Raw genomic sequence first — 18,164 nt, 5'->3', positions numbered from 1 at the left:
GATATTTTATGAACAATATGTCCAACAGATAAGAATAAGATCATCATTGATTGTGCAAAGATACAATAAATCTTTTATAAGTCGGTGAGCACTATATTTGCTTGTAGCCTAAATAAACAACACTGATGATAATGTAGATTTGCAAAACATGTACTACAACAGATAACACGTAATGACATAATGCATAATGACGATTGTAATATGTACTAAACTGATAATGCTGTTCTATACTTTTGCTACATAGGGAATTTCTCTGTAGAGGCTGAAGAACAGATGGCATCCTGTCTCAGAGAGGTGTATAAGAGTGGGATTAAAGGGAATTATGAGAAATGAGTATTTATAAATAACTTTTAGCTCACGCTCAGAGGTTTCACAATCACTACTGTAGTTACAAGAACAAGGAGGCAACAGGTGGCACGTCTCCATCTGCCTATACATCTAATTAAAATGGATATATTTTCTGGACACGTTCTGGTTACTAAAGATGGTGAGAAGGTGGATCCAGAGGAAGCTCTCCAGAATAAAATAGTTGGCTTGTTTTTCTCAGCGGCCTGGTGTTCGCCCTGCAGGGACTTCACCCCGGTGTTGTGTGACTTCTATAGTGAGCTGGTGGAAGAAGCTGACCCTCCTGCACAGTTTGAAATTGTATTCATCTCTTCAGATAAAAGTGCAGAAGACATGGTGGATTACATGCATGACATGCATGGAGAATGGCTGGCATTACCCTGGCACAACCCATACAGACAGTAAGTTTCCTTTCTCCAGGATAGGCCATTTAAGTATCTGGATTTTTATTTCTGTTTTTTATATTATCAAAGAATTCAGTATTTACTTAGCAGGCCACTAAACCCCTAAGGGCATTAGGGCATTGACTTCCATTTCAATGTTGTGTTACTGTGCATTTACTTTAGGTTCAGTTCACACTGCTGAGACAGCAATACGACTTTGCCTGCGATTTTGGCCTGCAACTTTCTACCAACTTGATCCGACTTGGATGCTATTTAGGAGCCTGCACAAGGGCTGAAATGGCACACCAAAGTCGGACCAAAGTAGTGCAGGAACCTTTTCTAAAGTCGGACAACTTGTGTAGGGTCAGTTAAAATGGCTCCTAATTGAATTTGACATGTCATCCGACTTGGGGTCTTACAAGTCTGATCCCATGTCGCAGGAGTGTGAACCAAGCCTTACCAATGTGAATGCTAAGTAGAAATCATACAACACATTTAAGTAACAAATAAACATGAGCGAATTTAATAGGGAAGTAGAGTCAGGGCTGGATGGCCTTGAGCAAAAAACATTCAAATGAACCTGAGGAAGCCTTTCACAAACCCAGGCAATCTAATTTAGAATTGCATAAGCAGGGACTATCTTCAGGTAGTAGAGTGTGGGTGAAAATATCAATGTTTCCTGTAATAATGGAGTTTAGCCCTGTCCATGCCAAGACACTCTGTTGGTCTGGACTGATGACATTAAAGGACCAATAGGAAGGTGTAGGTTGAGTTAGGGCCAAACTTGATTTCAGATTTTAAGATTGACTTTAACAGTTTTGTGACAGATTTATTTCAAAGTAATCTTGTCACAAAAAGGTTTCAAGCCTCTTTTCCCTTAGAAAAAAGTCAGTAAGGTAGGGGTCATTCTCTTGGGTCCTGTGCAGTTTTCATTGGATCCTTCCTCTGACCTGCAGTGACGTGAAGTCACAGGGAGGAACCAGTGATGGCTGTGGAGGACCACAAAATTTGACACTCTTTGAAGTGTTGGTTTCCCAGCAAATTCACAACAGGTTTGTTTTGAAGCGGAGTTCCGGCCTGTATTAAAAAAACATAAATAAAAGACAGCAGCTACAAATACGGTAGCTGCTGGCTTTTAATGGACACTTACCTGTCCAGGGAGCCGCAATGTCCGCACCCAAAGCCGACTCGTCCATCGTCTCCGAGTGCATGCATTCTTAATAAGGTAAACAAGGAGTGAAGCCTTACAGCCTGTTTCCTACTGCCCATGCGTGAGTAGTGCTGCGTTTTCTGAATGGTCCCGTTGTCCTCTGGGACCTGTGTGTGTCTCCCAGAAGGCAGCAGGGGGGAAGGAGGAGGGACCACATATGAAGTAGTTTGCCACGGCACCCTTACACGGAAGAGGGAGCAGGAACCTGTTTTTGACAGGTATTGCCCCCCCCCCCCCCCGAAAGATCCCAAATGTGGCACCAGAGGAGGGGAGGAAACAGATAAGTGGAGCTTCCACTTTTGGGTGGAACTCCACTTTAAGCTTGGCTTAAACTTTACACTTCAAACACATTTCGCTTTCAAACACTTGTTAGGTCATTTGCTATATTTATAAAGTTAATTTGTTATCGTTACATTCTCAACAGACTCAAGTCCTGCCTTTCACAAATCCTGATTTTCCTTCTTCTGTAGGAATACTGATCCTAATATAATTTGTTAAATTTATAATATGGTGAATATCATCATAAGCTTTTAATTAACATAGTGTATTTCAACAAACCACCTCAACCTCTCCAAATCCAAAAAGGGGGATATGGGAATGGTTTGAGACAGACATAGGAAAGACACAGGGCAGGGGGCTCTAGGGGACTTTAAGTGGTACCGTATCCAAAAAATGTAAAAAAAAAAAAAATATATATATATATATATAAAGTTTTATAACACTCTTAATTGAATAAAATCAACTTTATTGTACAAAATAATCCATTAAAATGTATTTATACAACACAAATCACAGACAGAGTATTATTACATGAGGTTGCTCACTATCCACCTAGTAACAGTTAAGACATGCTAAATGGGCTTCAAGACTGGCTAAGCATTGTATCCATGTTGTCCAATCCTGATAGTTATATAACTGTTCATTGCATTAAGAGCTGTGAAAATGTGGAAAAGACTCGCTCCAGAGGTGGTTCTAGCCAGCTCACTAGATTGCTTTCCTAGGTGTACAAAATATAAATGAGTACTAATATTTATAGGTAAAATTGATCCAGGGAATATCTGATTCCCTTTCGGGGAATCAGGAAGGATTTTTTCCCCCCTGCTGTAGCAAATTGGATCATGCTTTGCTAGTTTTTTTTTACCTTCCTCTGGATAAACTGCGGGTATAGGATTGTGTATGTGGGATTGTATGGTTGTGTTTTCTTTACTGTTTTTTGTTTTTTATTGGTTGAGCCAAATGGACTTTTTTTCAACCTGATTAACTCTGTAACTATGTAACATTTTGTAAATATTGTTTATTTAAAAATTAAGGCCCCGTTCACATACGCGCGACCTCGGAGCGGCCGCCACGGACTTCATAACATTGAAGTCTATGGCGGTCGCCTCCTGGTCACCCCAAAGAAGCTCCGGACCCTTTTTCTAAGTCGGAGCGACTTGTGTCGCTCCTATTAGAACGGGTCCGCAGCTTCCCTATGGGAGGCGACCTGCGGCGACCTGTGAGGCGACCAGGTCGCCTCACAGGTCGCCCTAGTGTGAACCGGGACTTAGGCCAAATGTGTTATGATACTGTGAGCTGGGGATAGGTAGCAGGTACATATCTCCCTGGGGTGAGCACACTTTAAGCACAGATACCAGTCCAGTGATATAGTGACAAACAGTGCTGTGTTTATTGGTGCTATTTAAAGGTCTATTCACAGGTGCTGTACAGTGTTCCACAAAATTAACATAACAAAAAACCAAATGTGTCCTGGCACTTACTACATAAATCCAAACTTGAACTAGCACGCTGAGCAAGCCTAATGCTTATCAGTCTCCATTTAATGCAGTTTTACAGCTTTCACCAACCTTTAGCTCTCACAGACATGACCTAAGCTGGCCATGCATTACAAAATTTTCTTGCACAAATTTCCTTTAGATTTACCAAAACCATATAATATGAGGTTAAACCTAAACACTTTCAATTTGTGTGCAATCAGGCAGGCTCTTGCACTACATAGTTGAAGGTATATCTAAAGGAAATTGAATAAGAAAATTGTATAATATATGGCCAGCTTTATGTGTTCCCCAGGCTCTTGAGCACCTACTCTGAGTTTCAGGTGATCCTAAATTGCCACAAGGGAGAGGTGCAAAATCTGAACCTCTAAAAGTGTATGAGAGGAGTCTGGGACCATAGTGACACTGTACTATTCTGGAAAGGTGATCAGGATTTTTTTTTTTTTTTACACTATGATTGCTTATTTGATTTACTATTCTGTTTTCTGTGATTTTTCCCCAGCTATCACATGGTACAGGGCAGCTGTGATTGGCCCTGTACCTTGTGATCATTGTGACCAAGCACAGAGATCCCAATAGTAAGCAATGCTATCATTAATAGATGTCATTCATGACAGTTGTTTACTAGTGGACATATGATTGCTGAAATAGGTCTAATGCCATGGGCATTAGATTGTCAGCATCACTGTGAGTAGTATTATATAAAGTCAGTTATATTTTCCATACTGAAAGTATTAAGCTCCACATTTCGAGTTTCTAATGCCATAATCCATATTCAGAGTTCCATGTTCTACATTCCAAGTTGTAAATTCCAGATTCTGAGTTCCATTTTTCTGAGCTCCCATGTTTCATAGTCCATGCTCCATGTTCTGTTTTCTGAATTGTATATTCTTAATTCTGAGTTCCCTTTTCCAAGTTTTATTTTATTTTTTTGGTTTGTATACTTCCAAATTCTGTTTAGCTCAGAAGGATAGGGAGGTGGGAAGAATTTCCATATCCCGAGCTCAAAATTTCTTGTTCTATTTTCAGTGTTAAATATTGTAAACTCTGAGTTCTATTTTGTAAGTTACATTTTCCTGAGGTTATTTTCAATCATTTATATACATTTACTAATTCTGTTTAATTCAGAAAGATGGGGGGGGGGGGGGGGGGGGCAAATTTTGCCATACTCGCCTGGCAGAGGACCATGTCCCAGTACTGTGCTGTGGCTTTGTGTAGCCTGTATGGGGTATAGTAGAGGTGTTGATTAAGATGGAGCCTCCTGCTCTATTTGTGGATACAAATGTGACTGTGAGACCCTTTAAGTTGGAAACCACTGTTATAAGGTGTTCATTAAACCTCAAAAATAATACATTTTTTATAATCAGATGGTAGAATAAAGGAAAGAAAGGGACAGAAATATTATTAATTGGCCTAAAGTATAGTAAACATGATCACTAAAATGATCACAAAAATCTCATATAAGCTTTAACATGTACATATAGTTCAAAAGTATCTTACAACATGAACGGAGAACTCTCCTTTCATGTTGTAAGTTCTGCCTGTCTGCTGCTCATCTCCTTCCACAACTTCCTGGATTCCCTGCATGCTTTCCCTCTGCTATTTACTTTTGATTTCCAAGGACTACATTTCCCATGGTATCTTGTTGCCTGAAAGGAGTAATTCCTGTACTGACTCCTCCTCTTTAAACTCCTTCTCTTAGCACCCCTGTAGTTCAGAAGGCAGGCTCCCCTTTGATGACGTTGTAATCAACGTAAAGCGTAGGGCGGAGCTCTTCTTTAAGGCATCAGTTTTTTAAACAGAGGCGAGAGATTCTCCCCAGCCACGACCCGATCCATCCCAGCATTGTAGCTGTTAGCCGGCAAAAGCAGCGTTTGGGGAGCCATGGGGAACAACCCCACTCTGTCTTTACATTGAGAGTACATTTTTTTTATAGTTGTAATTAAATCCTGATATAATTTTAAGACAGAGAACACTCTCAGTCTTTTCTTTTTTGCATAATCTTTATGGATTTTTATGTGTGATTTATAGATTTGCATACATCGGAAGAAGAGTTTGCTATGAATAGCTGATCCCTGCTTTTAAAAGGGAACAGGCACATTTGACCTTTTTAATTAAAGGTTCACATTTGAAGGTGAGCGTACATCTTTTGCCTGCTTTGGTGGTAGAGATTTGTTTTTTACTTTTCACCAAGAGATTTGCAGAAATGGTGGAGTAAAGATTTTTTGTTCACATTTTTTCTGCACGTGAATTTACACGTGGACGGACTTAAGTATTTGTATAATTATTATAAACATTTTTTAATTTATTAGCTGAGCATTCAGTTCATTTTGTCTATTATTATTTTTAATCCACTATTTTTGTGGAATAATTATTTCACTCATAACACATGTGCTTTGCGAAGGATTGACACACATTTCATTTATCGTGGCACTGTTGCACTGTATTAACTTTATGGAAGCTTGACACTTATGATGTTGCAGCTCATTATTTTTCACTGCACATACTTTGGCTGAGCGTGAAAAAGTCTTGTTGATTCATTCTGTGCATTCTATGACACATCAGTTCCTACTAACAAGGCATAGTGAATATGTGTCACAGAACTCAAGAAAGTTAATGTGTGGGGATCTTCATGAAATGACAGCTACATAATAAAATACTCAAAATTACTTTTCAATTGCATTTTCATGTCAAAGCATTTGAGATTTTTGTGATCAGGTTTACATATACTTTAATTCCAATGCTGATTTTTTTCTGCCCCTTTCTTTCATTTATACTAGCATCTAAATGTAACAAATGTAATAATTTAGAGACTTGTTCAACATCTTATAACATTGGTGTCTAACTTAAAAGGCTGAGGGCCACTTTTGAATACAAAAATCAAGTGGAAGTTTGCATCTCAACCAGTGCCTCTGCTATACCCTACACAGGCTATACAAAATCACAATGTGGTAATGGGGCATGGTCCTCTGGCAGGCTCATTAGTTAAACAGAATTTTTTGCATTTTACAACAAAATGGAAAAAAGAAAAATAAAGAACTCAGAATATCGGCTCGGAATTTGGAATCTGGAACTTGGAATATGGGACATGGAACTCAGAATATGAAATGTAAAACTTAAAATTTAGAACTTGAATTAGGAAAATGTAACACACTTGCAAGGGCTTTCCTTTGAATGCACGGTTCCCTGCGGGGCTCACTCAGGGCCTGATGCATTGGAACACCAATACCATTTGATATACTTTTTTCTCATACACTTGCAAGGGCATTCGATTGTTAGCACCTTTGTAGATTAGTGAGATGTGAGTGGATCTGTGGAATAATTTGGTGTTTATATAAATTAATTAAAAACTATAGGCGTTGAAGGGTATGGAGCATTTTATTTATTATTTATTAAGAGTAAACATAATTAATCTGACCTGTTTTTACCAATTATGCATAAAGGCTATGTTGTGTATCCTAGTTTAACCTAGACTCTATGCACTAAAATGCAGCCCAGCACAGCACCAACAGCTGTCAATGAGATATTACAAATTACTTCTGAGATATGAAAGTGGACCCTTTTTAGCAGGAAGTATTTATGAAGATGGCAAACCCTAACACTCTTCGGGTTACATGCACTAAGAAAAATTTATACCATATTCCTTAACTGAATGAAATATAATTTTCAAAAGCACTTTTGTATCATGAACATTGGCCTTTTTTTGTTATGAAATTCTTGTTTTTGCCTTTTTTTAGTGTTTGTTGGAATACTATTATTACCCTGTAGCCCCTTTGCTGTCATTACCTGTTTATATGCATCCCTCCAATGATTGTTGCATGGCATTTCCTAGGGCAGGTTTCTAAATAGTTACAACAGTGGACCATGTCTGTATAATCTGTGTCAAAATGGCCACTTGTAATCTCTATCAGAAGCTTGTGTAGAAAAGAGACAATGAACGAGCATAATCGAAGACAGGAACAGCAGTTGACATAGCAGGAGGAACCCAAAAATAGGCAGATCCACTTAAATTGGCCTAATCTATAACAGTGCTAACAATCTAATGCCTTTTCAAGCATTTTACAATTTCCTAATTCCAAGTTTTGTCTTCAACATATTGCAATCCATATTCCAAGTAAAATGTTCAAATTTTACATTTTATAATCTATATTCCAGAGGCGTAACTAGAACCTTTAGGGCCTGGGTGCAAGAAACCATAAAGGGCCCCCCTGACCCCCAGCTGTTGGCGGAACGCTTGGGCCCGGTCGCAAGTGCAACCTTTGGGACCCTTGTATTTCTGCCACTGGTGTCAGTATTTTTTTATTTTTGTTATTTTATTTTTTACCATTTTATTTTATTTATTTATTTTTTCACAATTTTATTATTTTATTCCTTTTTACAATTTTTAGGAGCCCCTTGGGGGGGCTTGGGTGAGATATCATATGTAGATATTCACCAGCAAACCAACGATCATCAATTTCATCCAAATGAAGGCCTGATGAAGGGGTCCTGCGTGGCTCAGAAACTTTGCACTACACCGTTTTGTGATGTGATCTTTCTTGAATAAAAAAATGTTTGGAAGAAATTGATGATCCTTGGTGTGCTGGCGAATATCTACATGTCGTGCAGGTTCCAGTATCCAGCTGGTGGTCGCTACAGCACCCAGTACCTTAAGAGCTCATTCCATGTGATGGGAATATGGACTGTGGGTGAGATATCAGGGGTCAAAACAGACCTCTCATGTTTTATCCTTGAAACTGGGAAAGGAGATTGAGGACACAGCCCCCAATCTCCATCTCTGCAGCCTCAGCTGCACAGAATGAATGGACAGGAATAGCTCTATGCAGAGGCTTCCTGTTCATTTTACAAACTGAAGTCTCAGTTATAAATGAACTGGGTCAGTGATCACTATGAAGCACTGACTCTATTCATTAAGACAAGAGAGGGGCTGGTAAATTACACATTCACTGGCCCCTTCCCCGCTCTCCATCTGCAAAGCATCCCCCACAGCAGCTGGTAGGATGGGGGAATCCGGCAGCACAGTGGAGGATGGGGGGGCCAAGGAGTACACAAAAGCTTGGGGCAGCAGGCGGTGGATAAGAGGGGCAGCATATAGAGGAATCAACCCCCTTCATTTTCTTCCTGTAGCAGCTGAAAGGCTGCAGGAGGAAAATAAAGTGGATTGGTTCCTCTATATGCCGTCCCTCCTATTCAGGTGTACAGGGGGCTGCATGGGAACCCTGGAGCATGCAATTGCGAGCCCTGAGAATCCTGTACATATGCCCCTGCTGGAGTGACAATGCTGGGGGTGATAGGATGAGTAGCAGTGCTGGTGGGGGAATGGGATGAGTGGCAATGCTGGTGGGGGGAGGGGATGAGTGGCAATGCTGGTGGGGGAAGGGATAAGTGGCAGTGCTGGTGGGAGAGGATGACTGGCAGAGCTGGGGGGGATGGGATTAGTGGCAGTGTTGGGGGGGATGGGTGGCAGTGCTTGGGGGTGGGATTAATGGGCAGTGCTATGGGGCGATGGGATGAGTGGCAGTGCTGGGGGGGGGAGTGGCAATGCTGGGGGGGAGTGGCAGTGCTGGGGGAGGGGGAAGGGATTAGTGGCAGTGCTGGGAGGGATGGGATGAGTGGCAGTGCTGAGGGCATTGGATGAGTGGCAGTGCTAGGGAGTATGGTTTGAGTGGCATTGCTGGGGGTGATGGGATGAGTGACAGGGCTGGGGGGATGAGTGGCAGTGCTGCGGGGAGGGGATGAGTGGCAGTGCTGGGGGGGGGGCAGGGATGAGTGGCAGTGCTGGTGGGGGGAAGGGATGAGTGGCAGTGCTGGTGGGGGGAAGCAATGTGTGGCAGTGCTAGGGGAGGATGGAATTAGTGGCAGTGCTAGGGGGGATAGGATGAGTGGCAGTGCTGGGGGAGGGATGGGATGAATAGCAGCGCTGGGGGGGTTGGGATGAGTGGCAGTGCTGAAAGGGGAAGGCATGAGTGGCAATGTTGGGGGGGAGATGGGATGAGTAGTAGTGCAAGGGGGAAGGGATGGAATGAGTGGCAATGCTGGGGGGGATGGGATGAGTGGCAGTGCTGGGGGGGGTGGGATGAGTGGCAGTGCTAGGGGGGAAATGGGATGAGTGGCAGTGCTAGGAGGGGATCGGATGAGTGGCAGTGCTAGAGAGGGATGGGATAAGTGGCAGTGCTGGGGGGGGGGTGGAATCAGTGGTGGTGGTGGGGACTTGATTTATGGCAGTGCTCGGTCTCTTCAGCTGCAAGGTCGCTGCGGGTGAGCACCACCTGCAGTGTAGAAAGCGGACTGCACCTTCCCTTCAAGTTGTTTCTCAACTCTATGAACAAGATTATAACCCAATAGTAAAACAATGTCATACTTTCTGATCCAGTTTTCCTAGGTCAAAGAAAAAAGAAAAATGCAAGATGGGGAGGTGAGTTGAGAAGGAAAGGGAAAGAGCACACCATGTCGTCTGCGCAGGTCACTGCCGCTATGTATTCTGTTCTGTTATAAAATTGTACCTGATCCATCAGCACCATTTCTCTTAGAAGGCCACAAATTCATTATTAGTTATGGCATTCAGTTTTTTGTTTACCATGATCCAAGACAGTTTACGCTTAACCTAATCAAGAGTAATAGTTGGTGATTTCCAGGCTACAGCAAAAAAAGATTTATTTTCTGGTGGATTTGGGATCTTGGCCTATGGTTATAAAACCAGATATTTGTGTCATTAAACCCAGACTCTGGTGAAACATGTTACATGCAATATAGCAGAGTTCATACCAACAAACCCACTAAAGCATTAATTTTGTGTAGAGTGAAATATACCTGGTTGATCCTGCCTTCAGTTGTCCCTCCCATCTTATCTGTGTCCCCATTGCAGGTTGACGTTGTGTAGACCAGCTACTCCCCTACCTCCTCCTACATGTCCTCCTGTTGCTAAACACTATGAGGCAGGATATAGTATACTGATTGATTACATTCACTAAGAAACTCACAAAAAAGCTTACTTTCCATTTAAATCAGTATTAAATATATCACATGTAATTGATAATACCTGTAAGGCAATAAAAGCCTTGGATGTAGATGCCATCTGTACAAAATGAGAGCTAGGGTCAATTATTTTTTACTCTGCCTACACTATATTAATGCACAAAAAATAAACATTTGAGGTTTAAAAAAGATTTATAGGTAGCTGTAAAACAGCTATTTGATATTTATAATTTAATTTGAATTGCTCTTCTGAAACTTTTTTTTTCTTAGTCATGTGACTGGCACAGCACAAATCAGGGCTGGCCAGACACAGTCTCCTATTGTCGAGAGCTTACATCAGCAAAGTAATAGAAGACCCTCCCAAGGATCTTTCCCTGCAGATGCCAAAGAAGAGGGAAAAATCATGTGACCAAACAGCACTGCAGGAATACTTTGAGGTTTTAAAAAAACAAAATGCAGTGGCATGATATATATTGGATATGTGAATTAATTATGGCAATTAACACTTCTGTGTTTAGCATCACTTTAACCACTTGACCTCTTTACCCCCCCTTCATGACCAGGCCATTTTTTGCTAAATGGCACTGCCTTACCTTAACTGACAATTGCGGGGTCGTGCGACACTGTGCCCAAATAAAATGTATGTCCCTTTTTCCCACAAATAGAGCTTTTTTTGGTGGTTTTTCATAACCATTATTTTTTGCACTATAAACAAATAAAGACCACCAATTTAAAAAAACAAAAAACAAAAAAAAAAAACAATATTTTTTTACTTTCTGCTATAAAACATACCCAATAAAAAATCGAATTTCTTCATAAATTTAGGCCAATATGTAATCTGCTACATATGTTTGGTAAAAAAAAAAAAACCCCAATGTGTATAATAATTGGTTTGTGCAAAAGTTATAACATTTACAAACTATTAGAAATATCCTGGGATTTTATTTATTTATTTTTTACTAGTAATGGCAGCGATCAGTGACTTATAATGGGACTGCAATATTGCAACGGACATTCGGACACTAACTGATGTTTTTGACACTTTTTGGGAACCAGTGACACCAATACAGTGATCAGTGCTAAAAATTATGCACTGTCACTGTACTAATGACACTAGGGCAATCAAAGGGCTAAATGTTTGCCTACCAGTGTTTTGGTGTACTATGTAAGGTGCTTTTACTAAGGGAAATAATGGATTTATTCATTGCTTTGCAGGAAAAGAAAATATATTACTTCCCGATTACAGGACAGGGCTTTGCCTTGTTAACATGAGCAGAGCTCTCTCCTGTGTAAATTCATGACGATCGCTGGGTGCTGTCGGTAATCCATTGGCCGGCACCCAGTGATCGACATCTGCTGTGTTAAATCACAGCACGGCCGGATCGCTGGCGGTGTGTTGGTGCCCCCTACCTGGAAAGTTTCAGATCACGTATTAGGTACGTGATCTGGCACAGCCGAGCCGCCTTGCCGCCGTATATCTAGGTTATACGGTTGGCAAGCGTTAAGTTCCATTTTCTGATTTTGTGTCCTGAGTTTCATATCATGAATTCCATAGTTCACCTTCCATAGCCATAGTCCAAGATCTTTTATTTGTTTACTTATATATTATCACGATCACAGTTTAAAATCAATTATTGCATTTTTTTTTTCACTTCATATATATGCACTTTATTTGTTTGAGCTTGAAACGCTAAGCACGTTGATGTCATTTGTGTTTATTTATTTAGTGGTTGATAATGCACATGATTTTTTTTCTTCATTTTAAAATAGTGCAGCATCCGTTTTATATTATTTTGGTGTTATCACTTTATGCTTGCAGCTCATTCATTTTATTTTAATATTATTTTTTTCTGTGCCCAAGATTTGTTTGGGAATATTTAAAAAATTAATATCCCTGCACCTTATGTACTCTGTTGGGAATAACATCTATTTTCAATACCCCAAAATTTGGTAAATTTCTCATGCTTGGGGAAAAAATGTTACCTTTACCAAAATTATTTGCATCATTTTTACTTATTAACGTTTTAATCCATTAAATTAAGTATATTCTAGGAAACATAAATACAATACCCATTAAACATCTTATAAATGTCTATGGAGTAGGGAGTCTATTTCTATATAATTTACAGTTAAATCATTAACAGGAACTTAACCACTTTACCACCGGGGGATTTTCCTGCTGTACGTCCAGGCCACTTTCTGCAATTCGGCACTGTGCAAATCTAACTGACAATTGCGCGGTCATGCAACGCCGTACCCAAATGAAATTTACGTCCTTTTTTTCCCCACAAACAGAGCTTTTTTTTTGTCGTATTTGATCACCTCTGCGCTTTTCATTTTTTGCAATATTAATAAAAAAATGCGACAATTCTGAAAAATAACAATATTTTTCTACTTTGACAGTTAAAAAATATCCAATATACTCAATTTTTGTCATATATTTAGGCCAAAATGTATTTAGCTACATGTCTTTGACAAAAAAATTCTCAATGAGCGTATTTTTAACTGCTTTGAGACCGGAAAATTTTACCCCATTCCTGACCAGGCCATATTTTGCGATTCGGCACTAAGTTACTTTAACTGACAATTGCGCAGTCGTGCGATGCTTTACCCAAATTAAATTTATGTCCTTTTTCCCCCACAAATAGAGCTTTCTTTTGGTGCTCTTTGATCACCTGTGCGATTTTTACTTTTTGCGCTATATACAAAAAAAGAGCGACAATTTAGAAAAAATAACAATATTTTTCACATTTTTTTTATATGAAATTCCCCCCCAAAAATGTAAAAATCTAAATTTTTTAACATTTTAGGCCAATTTGTTTTCTGCTACATATTTTTGGTAAAAAAAATCGCAATAAGTGTATTTTGATTGGTTTGCGCAAACGTTATCGCAGCTACTAACTACGGGAAATTTATGTCATTTTTATTGTTTTTTTTTTAACTAGTAATGGTGGCGATCTGCGATTTTTTTTTTTTTTTTGCGGGACTGCGACATTGCGGCGGACAGATCGGACCCTTGACTGACATTTTTGACACTTTTAAAGGTACCAGTGACATTACTACAGTAATCGGTGCTATAAATATGCACTGTTACTGTAAAAATGGCACTGGCAGGGAAGGGGTTAACTTTTATTGGTGATCAAGGGGTTAATGTATGCCTGGTGCTTACTAACGTGTGTGGGGGGAGGGGACTGTGTGACACAGGCACAGATCGCAGGTTCAGCTATGCTGAATCCTGCAATCTGTCACTGTTTGTCAGTTAGGAGATCCGCCCGCTTTGTTTACACAAGCGGGCGGATCTCCACACTCGATCCCTGCCGCTCCTCCACTGGCCCGACTCCCACTGTGACTGAATACATCGGAAGCGAACAACCGGCGGCGCGCGCAACGCCCACAAGGGGAGGAGTTCAGCGACGTAGGTCTACGTTGCTGGACGATAACAAACCACTTTGCCGCAGTACCAGCTCAGTGAGCGGTCGGCAAGTGGTTAAGGAAAAAATATTTATATTAGAATTCTTCTCTTCACAAAACCCCAAAGCCATTTAAAAAACAATTAAAAAAAAAAACAAGCCTTTATTTTTAATTCTGCACTGAAAAGTTGACAGTTGCAAGTTGATATATATTATATAAATATACTATTTCTTGTTAGCACATTTATAGCAGCCCTGTTTTGGATGCACATGGCTCCAAAAGACATGAAGCAGATATACTTAAACATTCAGAACTTCTGAATGACTTTCCCCCCCCTCCTTTACATGTTACTGTAGGCAGTTCTAAGGCATATATGAATAGGCTTTTTAGCCACTAGATAGTGCTGTTCTTATAGTAAGTATAGAAAAAACATGTCACTGGTATGCTGGAAAGATTGAGATGAGCGAATCTGCCAGGGTTCGATTTGTGCGGGAAGAGGAGGGGGGTTATCGCATCAAATACCTCAAGGGTGAACAAATACCTCAATAGTGACCCCAGGATAGGAAAAAAACGATTCAGTCTCAGGGAGTCTCAAGAGTATACAGAGCCACACAATGAGATTGGAAAAGAAGCGGTTTAACCTTAAGCTGCATAAGGGGTTATTCACTGTCAGGGCGATAAGGATATGGAACTCTCTTCCACAATTGGTGGTGTCAGTGGGGAGCATTGATATTTGTAAAACGTGCATCTTAAAGAACACAACATACAGGGATATGGGAAATAATTATCGTCACTGACACACGTACACCTACAAAGATTGAACTGGATGGACAATTGTCTTTATTCTACCTTATCTACTACGTAACTATATGAATCCTGCTTGAAATTTGCAAAACTTGGACTTGGCATTGAAGTCTATGCATTGGTGGTGGTGGGGGGGGGGGTGTAAATCTTGATATTAAATTCTGGGCAATTTGAAGTTAATATGTAAGCTATTGTCAAAAAGGACATGGGAGCTAACAACTGCTATGAGGGACACTTGACAAAGCAAGATATTATAAAAAATACCATACAATGGACAGTGGGTCCATTTTAGGTAAGTCCTATGGAACAATGACCAATTCCTTAACACTTTCATCACCACTGAGGCTTAGTGGCTGCACTTTTAAAAGAGGTAGCACCGACCTGTATCTGACTTGCAGCTTGCTGATTTTTGGCTGCGTTGCAGTGCTTTGGAAGCCATTTCAAAATGAATGGGCTACCTTAAGGCACCACATGTGAATTGGCCCTTTATTTCCATAGTGCTTTAAGTTGCTAGCTGTCATCATTTGTTATAGAAATTAGACAGACACTAGAAGTATCTGTCCCCACTAGCCCAGAATCCAATCAGAGTGATGTTATTGGCTGCTGAGGCACTCTGAATGTGACCATCGGAATGGGAAAAGTAGTCCAATGAATGTAAAATCTGTTTCTTTTTCCTATATAGTTGTCCCATTGCAATTTCTTACCTGTTAGAGTACATGCTCCTTATTGTATGTACATTGTCATTCTATTGCACTAGGAATTTACCTTCCTAACTGTCAATGCATAGAGTTATACTACTTTTTGGTACTTGGACTTGAAGCATTGCTGCTGTGTACTGGTATTTAACCTTTTGCTGGAAGGTTTGGAATTTAAAGGATATCTTTTCTTTACTCATGTTTTTCAAAGTGCAAGCTTATAAAGCACAAAATCAATGTTCTAGTGGTGGACTTTTTCTACAGAAGAGGGCATAACAAAAATTATGTCAGAATTATATTACTGACTGGGAATTTCAAACCAGAAATAATTTGAATTGGGATTGAATGGTCATACAGATATTTAATCACCTGATTGCAGACTTGTTTTTATGTACCACTATAATTTTAATTGAAGTTAAGAAGTTTTCTAATCAAAGATATATAGACATACAAAAATATTTTCACACTTGGGTGTGAATTGTGCCAAGACATAGATGGTAAGGTATGGGGGGGGGGGGGGGGGGGGAACACCAAAGGTCAAGGAGTCCAAGCATAACTGAAGTCTTCTAACAAAAAAAGATGGTACTTCAATGTGTTTTAAGGGCTACAAGGCCCCCCAGCATTATCAGGGCTAAAGAGAATATAAAGAAGAGGAGGTACCTTATAGCCCCCAAAATAGGCCATAATAGACTGGATTGTCATCTTTGTTTACCTAAAATGCCTTTGAGGACTGTTCCTGTTAGAGTGGCCTAGACAGAGTCGTTTTGCTTTACACCCTTGTCTTCTGAACCAGGCCCAGAACTAGGAAGGCGCTGGGATGGGCTGCCCCCCCCCCCCAGATTTTTATTGCGTTCCCCCATCAGGTTTCTGAGAGAGCATCTACTGATCCATGAGCCACACTTTTGGAAGCAATTGATGTAAGGGTGCACTCTGATGCGGAGATTTGATGCAAGGAGGCACTCCGATGAGGACATTTAATGTAGGAGCACTCTGATTGGACACTTGACTTAGGGAGACACACTGATGAGGACAGTTGCTGTAAGGAGATACTAAGATGGGGAAAATTGATGTAAGGGGACATTGTAATGGGGCCAATTGAGGTAAGGTGGCATTCTGGTGGGGACAGCTAGTGCAAGAAGGGAAACTCTGATGTGGACACCTGAAGTAAGGGGGCACTATAATGAGGACTCCTGATGTGAGGAGAGGACTCTGGCACAGGTTCACTTTAATCATCCAAATCTAATGCAAATCTAAGGGCAGCCTTATACATACTAGCATATTATTTTCACTCTTGTACCCACTCTGCACTACTCGATGCTACTTATGGGTTGTGACACGTGGTACAGAAGCATGCCAAGTGAACAGGGAAAACTGGTTCCTTGCTTCTCTGTTACACTGTGGGACAGACTGTCAGTGACTCACACAAAATGTGAAAATTATGCCCCCTGACCTTTTAACTGCACCCCCAGGTATGATAGGCTAGATCCAGTCCTGTTCTGAACTTATATTTAAAATACTGTATGTCAAATCCAGTTTTAAGCAATGATCATCATCTGTATCACAATCTGTATATCCTAAATACAAGTGCTATTAACACTTGTGTGTCAGTATATCTCTTTTTTGTTCTGTAAATAATTGTGTTATTCTCGGATTCAGTATTGTGTAATGCCTGAAAAGTAAGCCTAACTTGTTTTAAAAGCTTGCAATTTAAAGAACTTGAATTTACCTTGAACACTTTATATCAGTTGCAAACATTCTGCTTTCATTGATGGCTAGTATAGTCCAACACTCTGCTAAAACCTTTGCTCAAATCTGTTAAACTGGCTACAGGCATCTTGACAATTAGTCAAACACTGAAACTTAGGTGAACTCAGGACTTATTTCTTGACATTGGTAGAGATCATCTGGAAAAATATTCACTTTGTTTAATGAACCCAATTTTTGCCTTTTAATTTTACTCTCTTTCTTTTTTCAGTGAATTGAAGAATAAGTACAAAATTACAGCTATACCAAAACTGGTGATTGTAAAACAAAATGGAGATGTTATTACAGACAAGGGAAGAAAACAAATAAGAGAAAGAGGACTAGCTTGTTTCCGAACATGGCTTGAAGTGGCAGATATCTTTCAGAACTTCACAAGCAAATGACGCATACTTTCGATTTTTTTTTTTTTTCGAATTGAGAAACAATACTAAAATCCCATATCTGAAATACAAACTCTGTGTGTTGCTCATAGCAGACAGTTTAAAATCTTTGCATTAATATGGCAGTAAGAGAATTAAAGCTTGAAACTAATTTGGTGCTGTGGAACAGTAAAGACCATTCCTATTTCAAATGATTTGATACATGAGGGACATTGTAATAAATTTCAGGTATAGGTGTATAGTTCTATATATTACCTATATTTTCCCAATTTGTGTAGGCAGGTATGAAATTACTACTGGATTGCATTAATCTGGAAATGATTGCACTTCATTGTTTTTATTATTGAACTACTTTATATGATTTGTAAAATGTAATATTGTTTTAGATTTAAATGATTTAGAAACCAATATGTAAAAGTGTGTTA

At 39.9% G+C, this 18,164-nt stretch overlaps 1 protein-coding gene across 1 annotated transcript; it reads left to right on the top strand.

The window, feature by feature from the left end:
- The first annotated feature begins 263 nt into the window (after positions 1-263).
- On the top strand, positions 264-17,759 carry NXNL2 (nucleoredoxin like 2). Its single transcript, XM_082254091.1, has 2 exons — positions 264-746; positions 17,571-17,759. Exons 1-2 carry the CDS (start codon positions 448-450, stop codon positions 17,740-17,742), a joined length of 471 nt encoding a protein of 156 aa, XP_082110217.1. The 5' UTR covers positions 264-447; the 3' UTR covers positions 17,743-17,759.
- Positions 17,760-18,164: the final 405 nt, after the last annotated feature.

Source organism: Pelophylax lessonae (assembly GCF_965119305.1).
Source record: "Pelophylax lessonae genome assembly, chromosome: 1".
NCBI classification, from domain to species: domain Eukaryota; kingdom Metazoa; phylum Chordata; class Amphibia; order Anura; family Ranidae; genus Pelophylax; species Pelophylax lessonae.
Note: the sequence above shows the minus strand (reverse complement) of the source record. Positions and strands in the feature narration are given on the sequence as shown.

Bases quoted from the DNA above. Each gene is read 5' to 3' on its own strand.
- NXNL2 (XM_082254091.1), top strand. From the start codon at position 448: ATGGATATATTTTCTGGACACGTTCTGGTTACTAAAGATGGTGAGAAG. The intron at 747-17,570 runs GTAAGTTTCCTT...TTCTTTTTTCAG, and splicing joins TGGCACAACCCATACAGACA to TGAATTGAAGAATAAGTACA.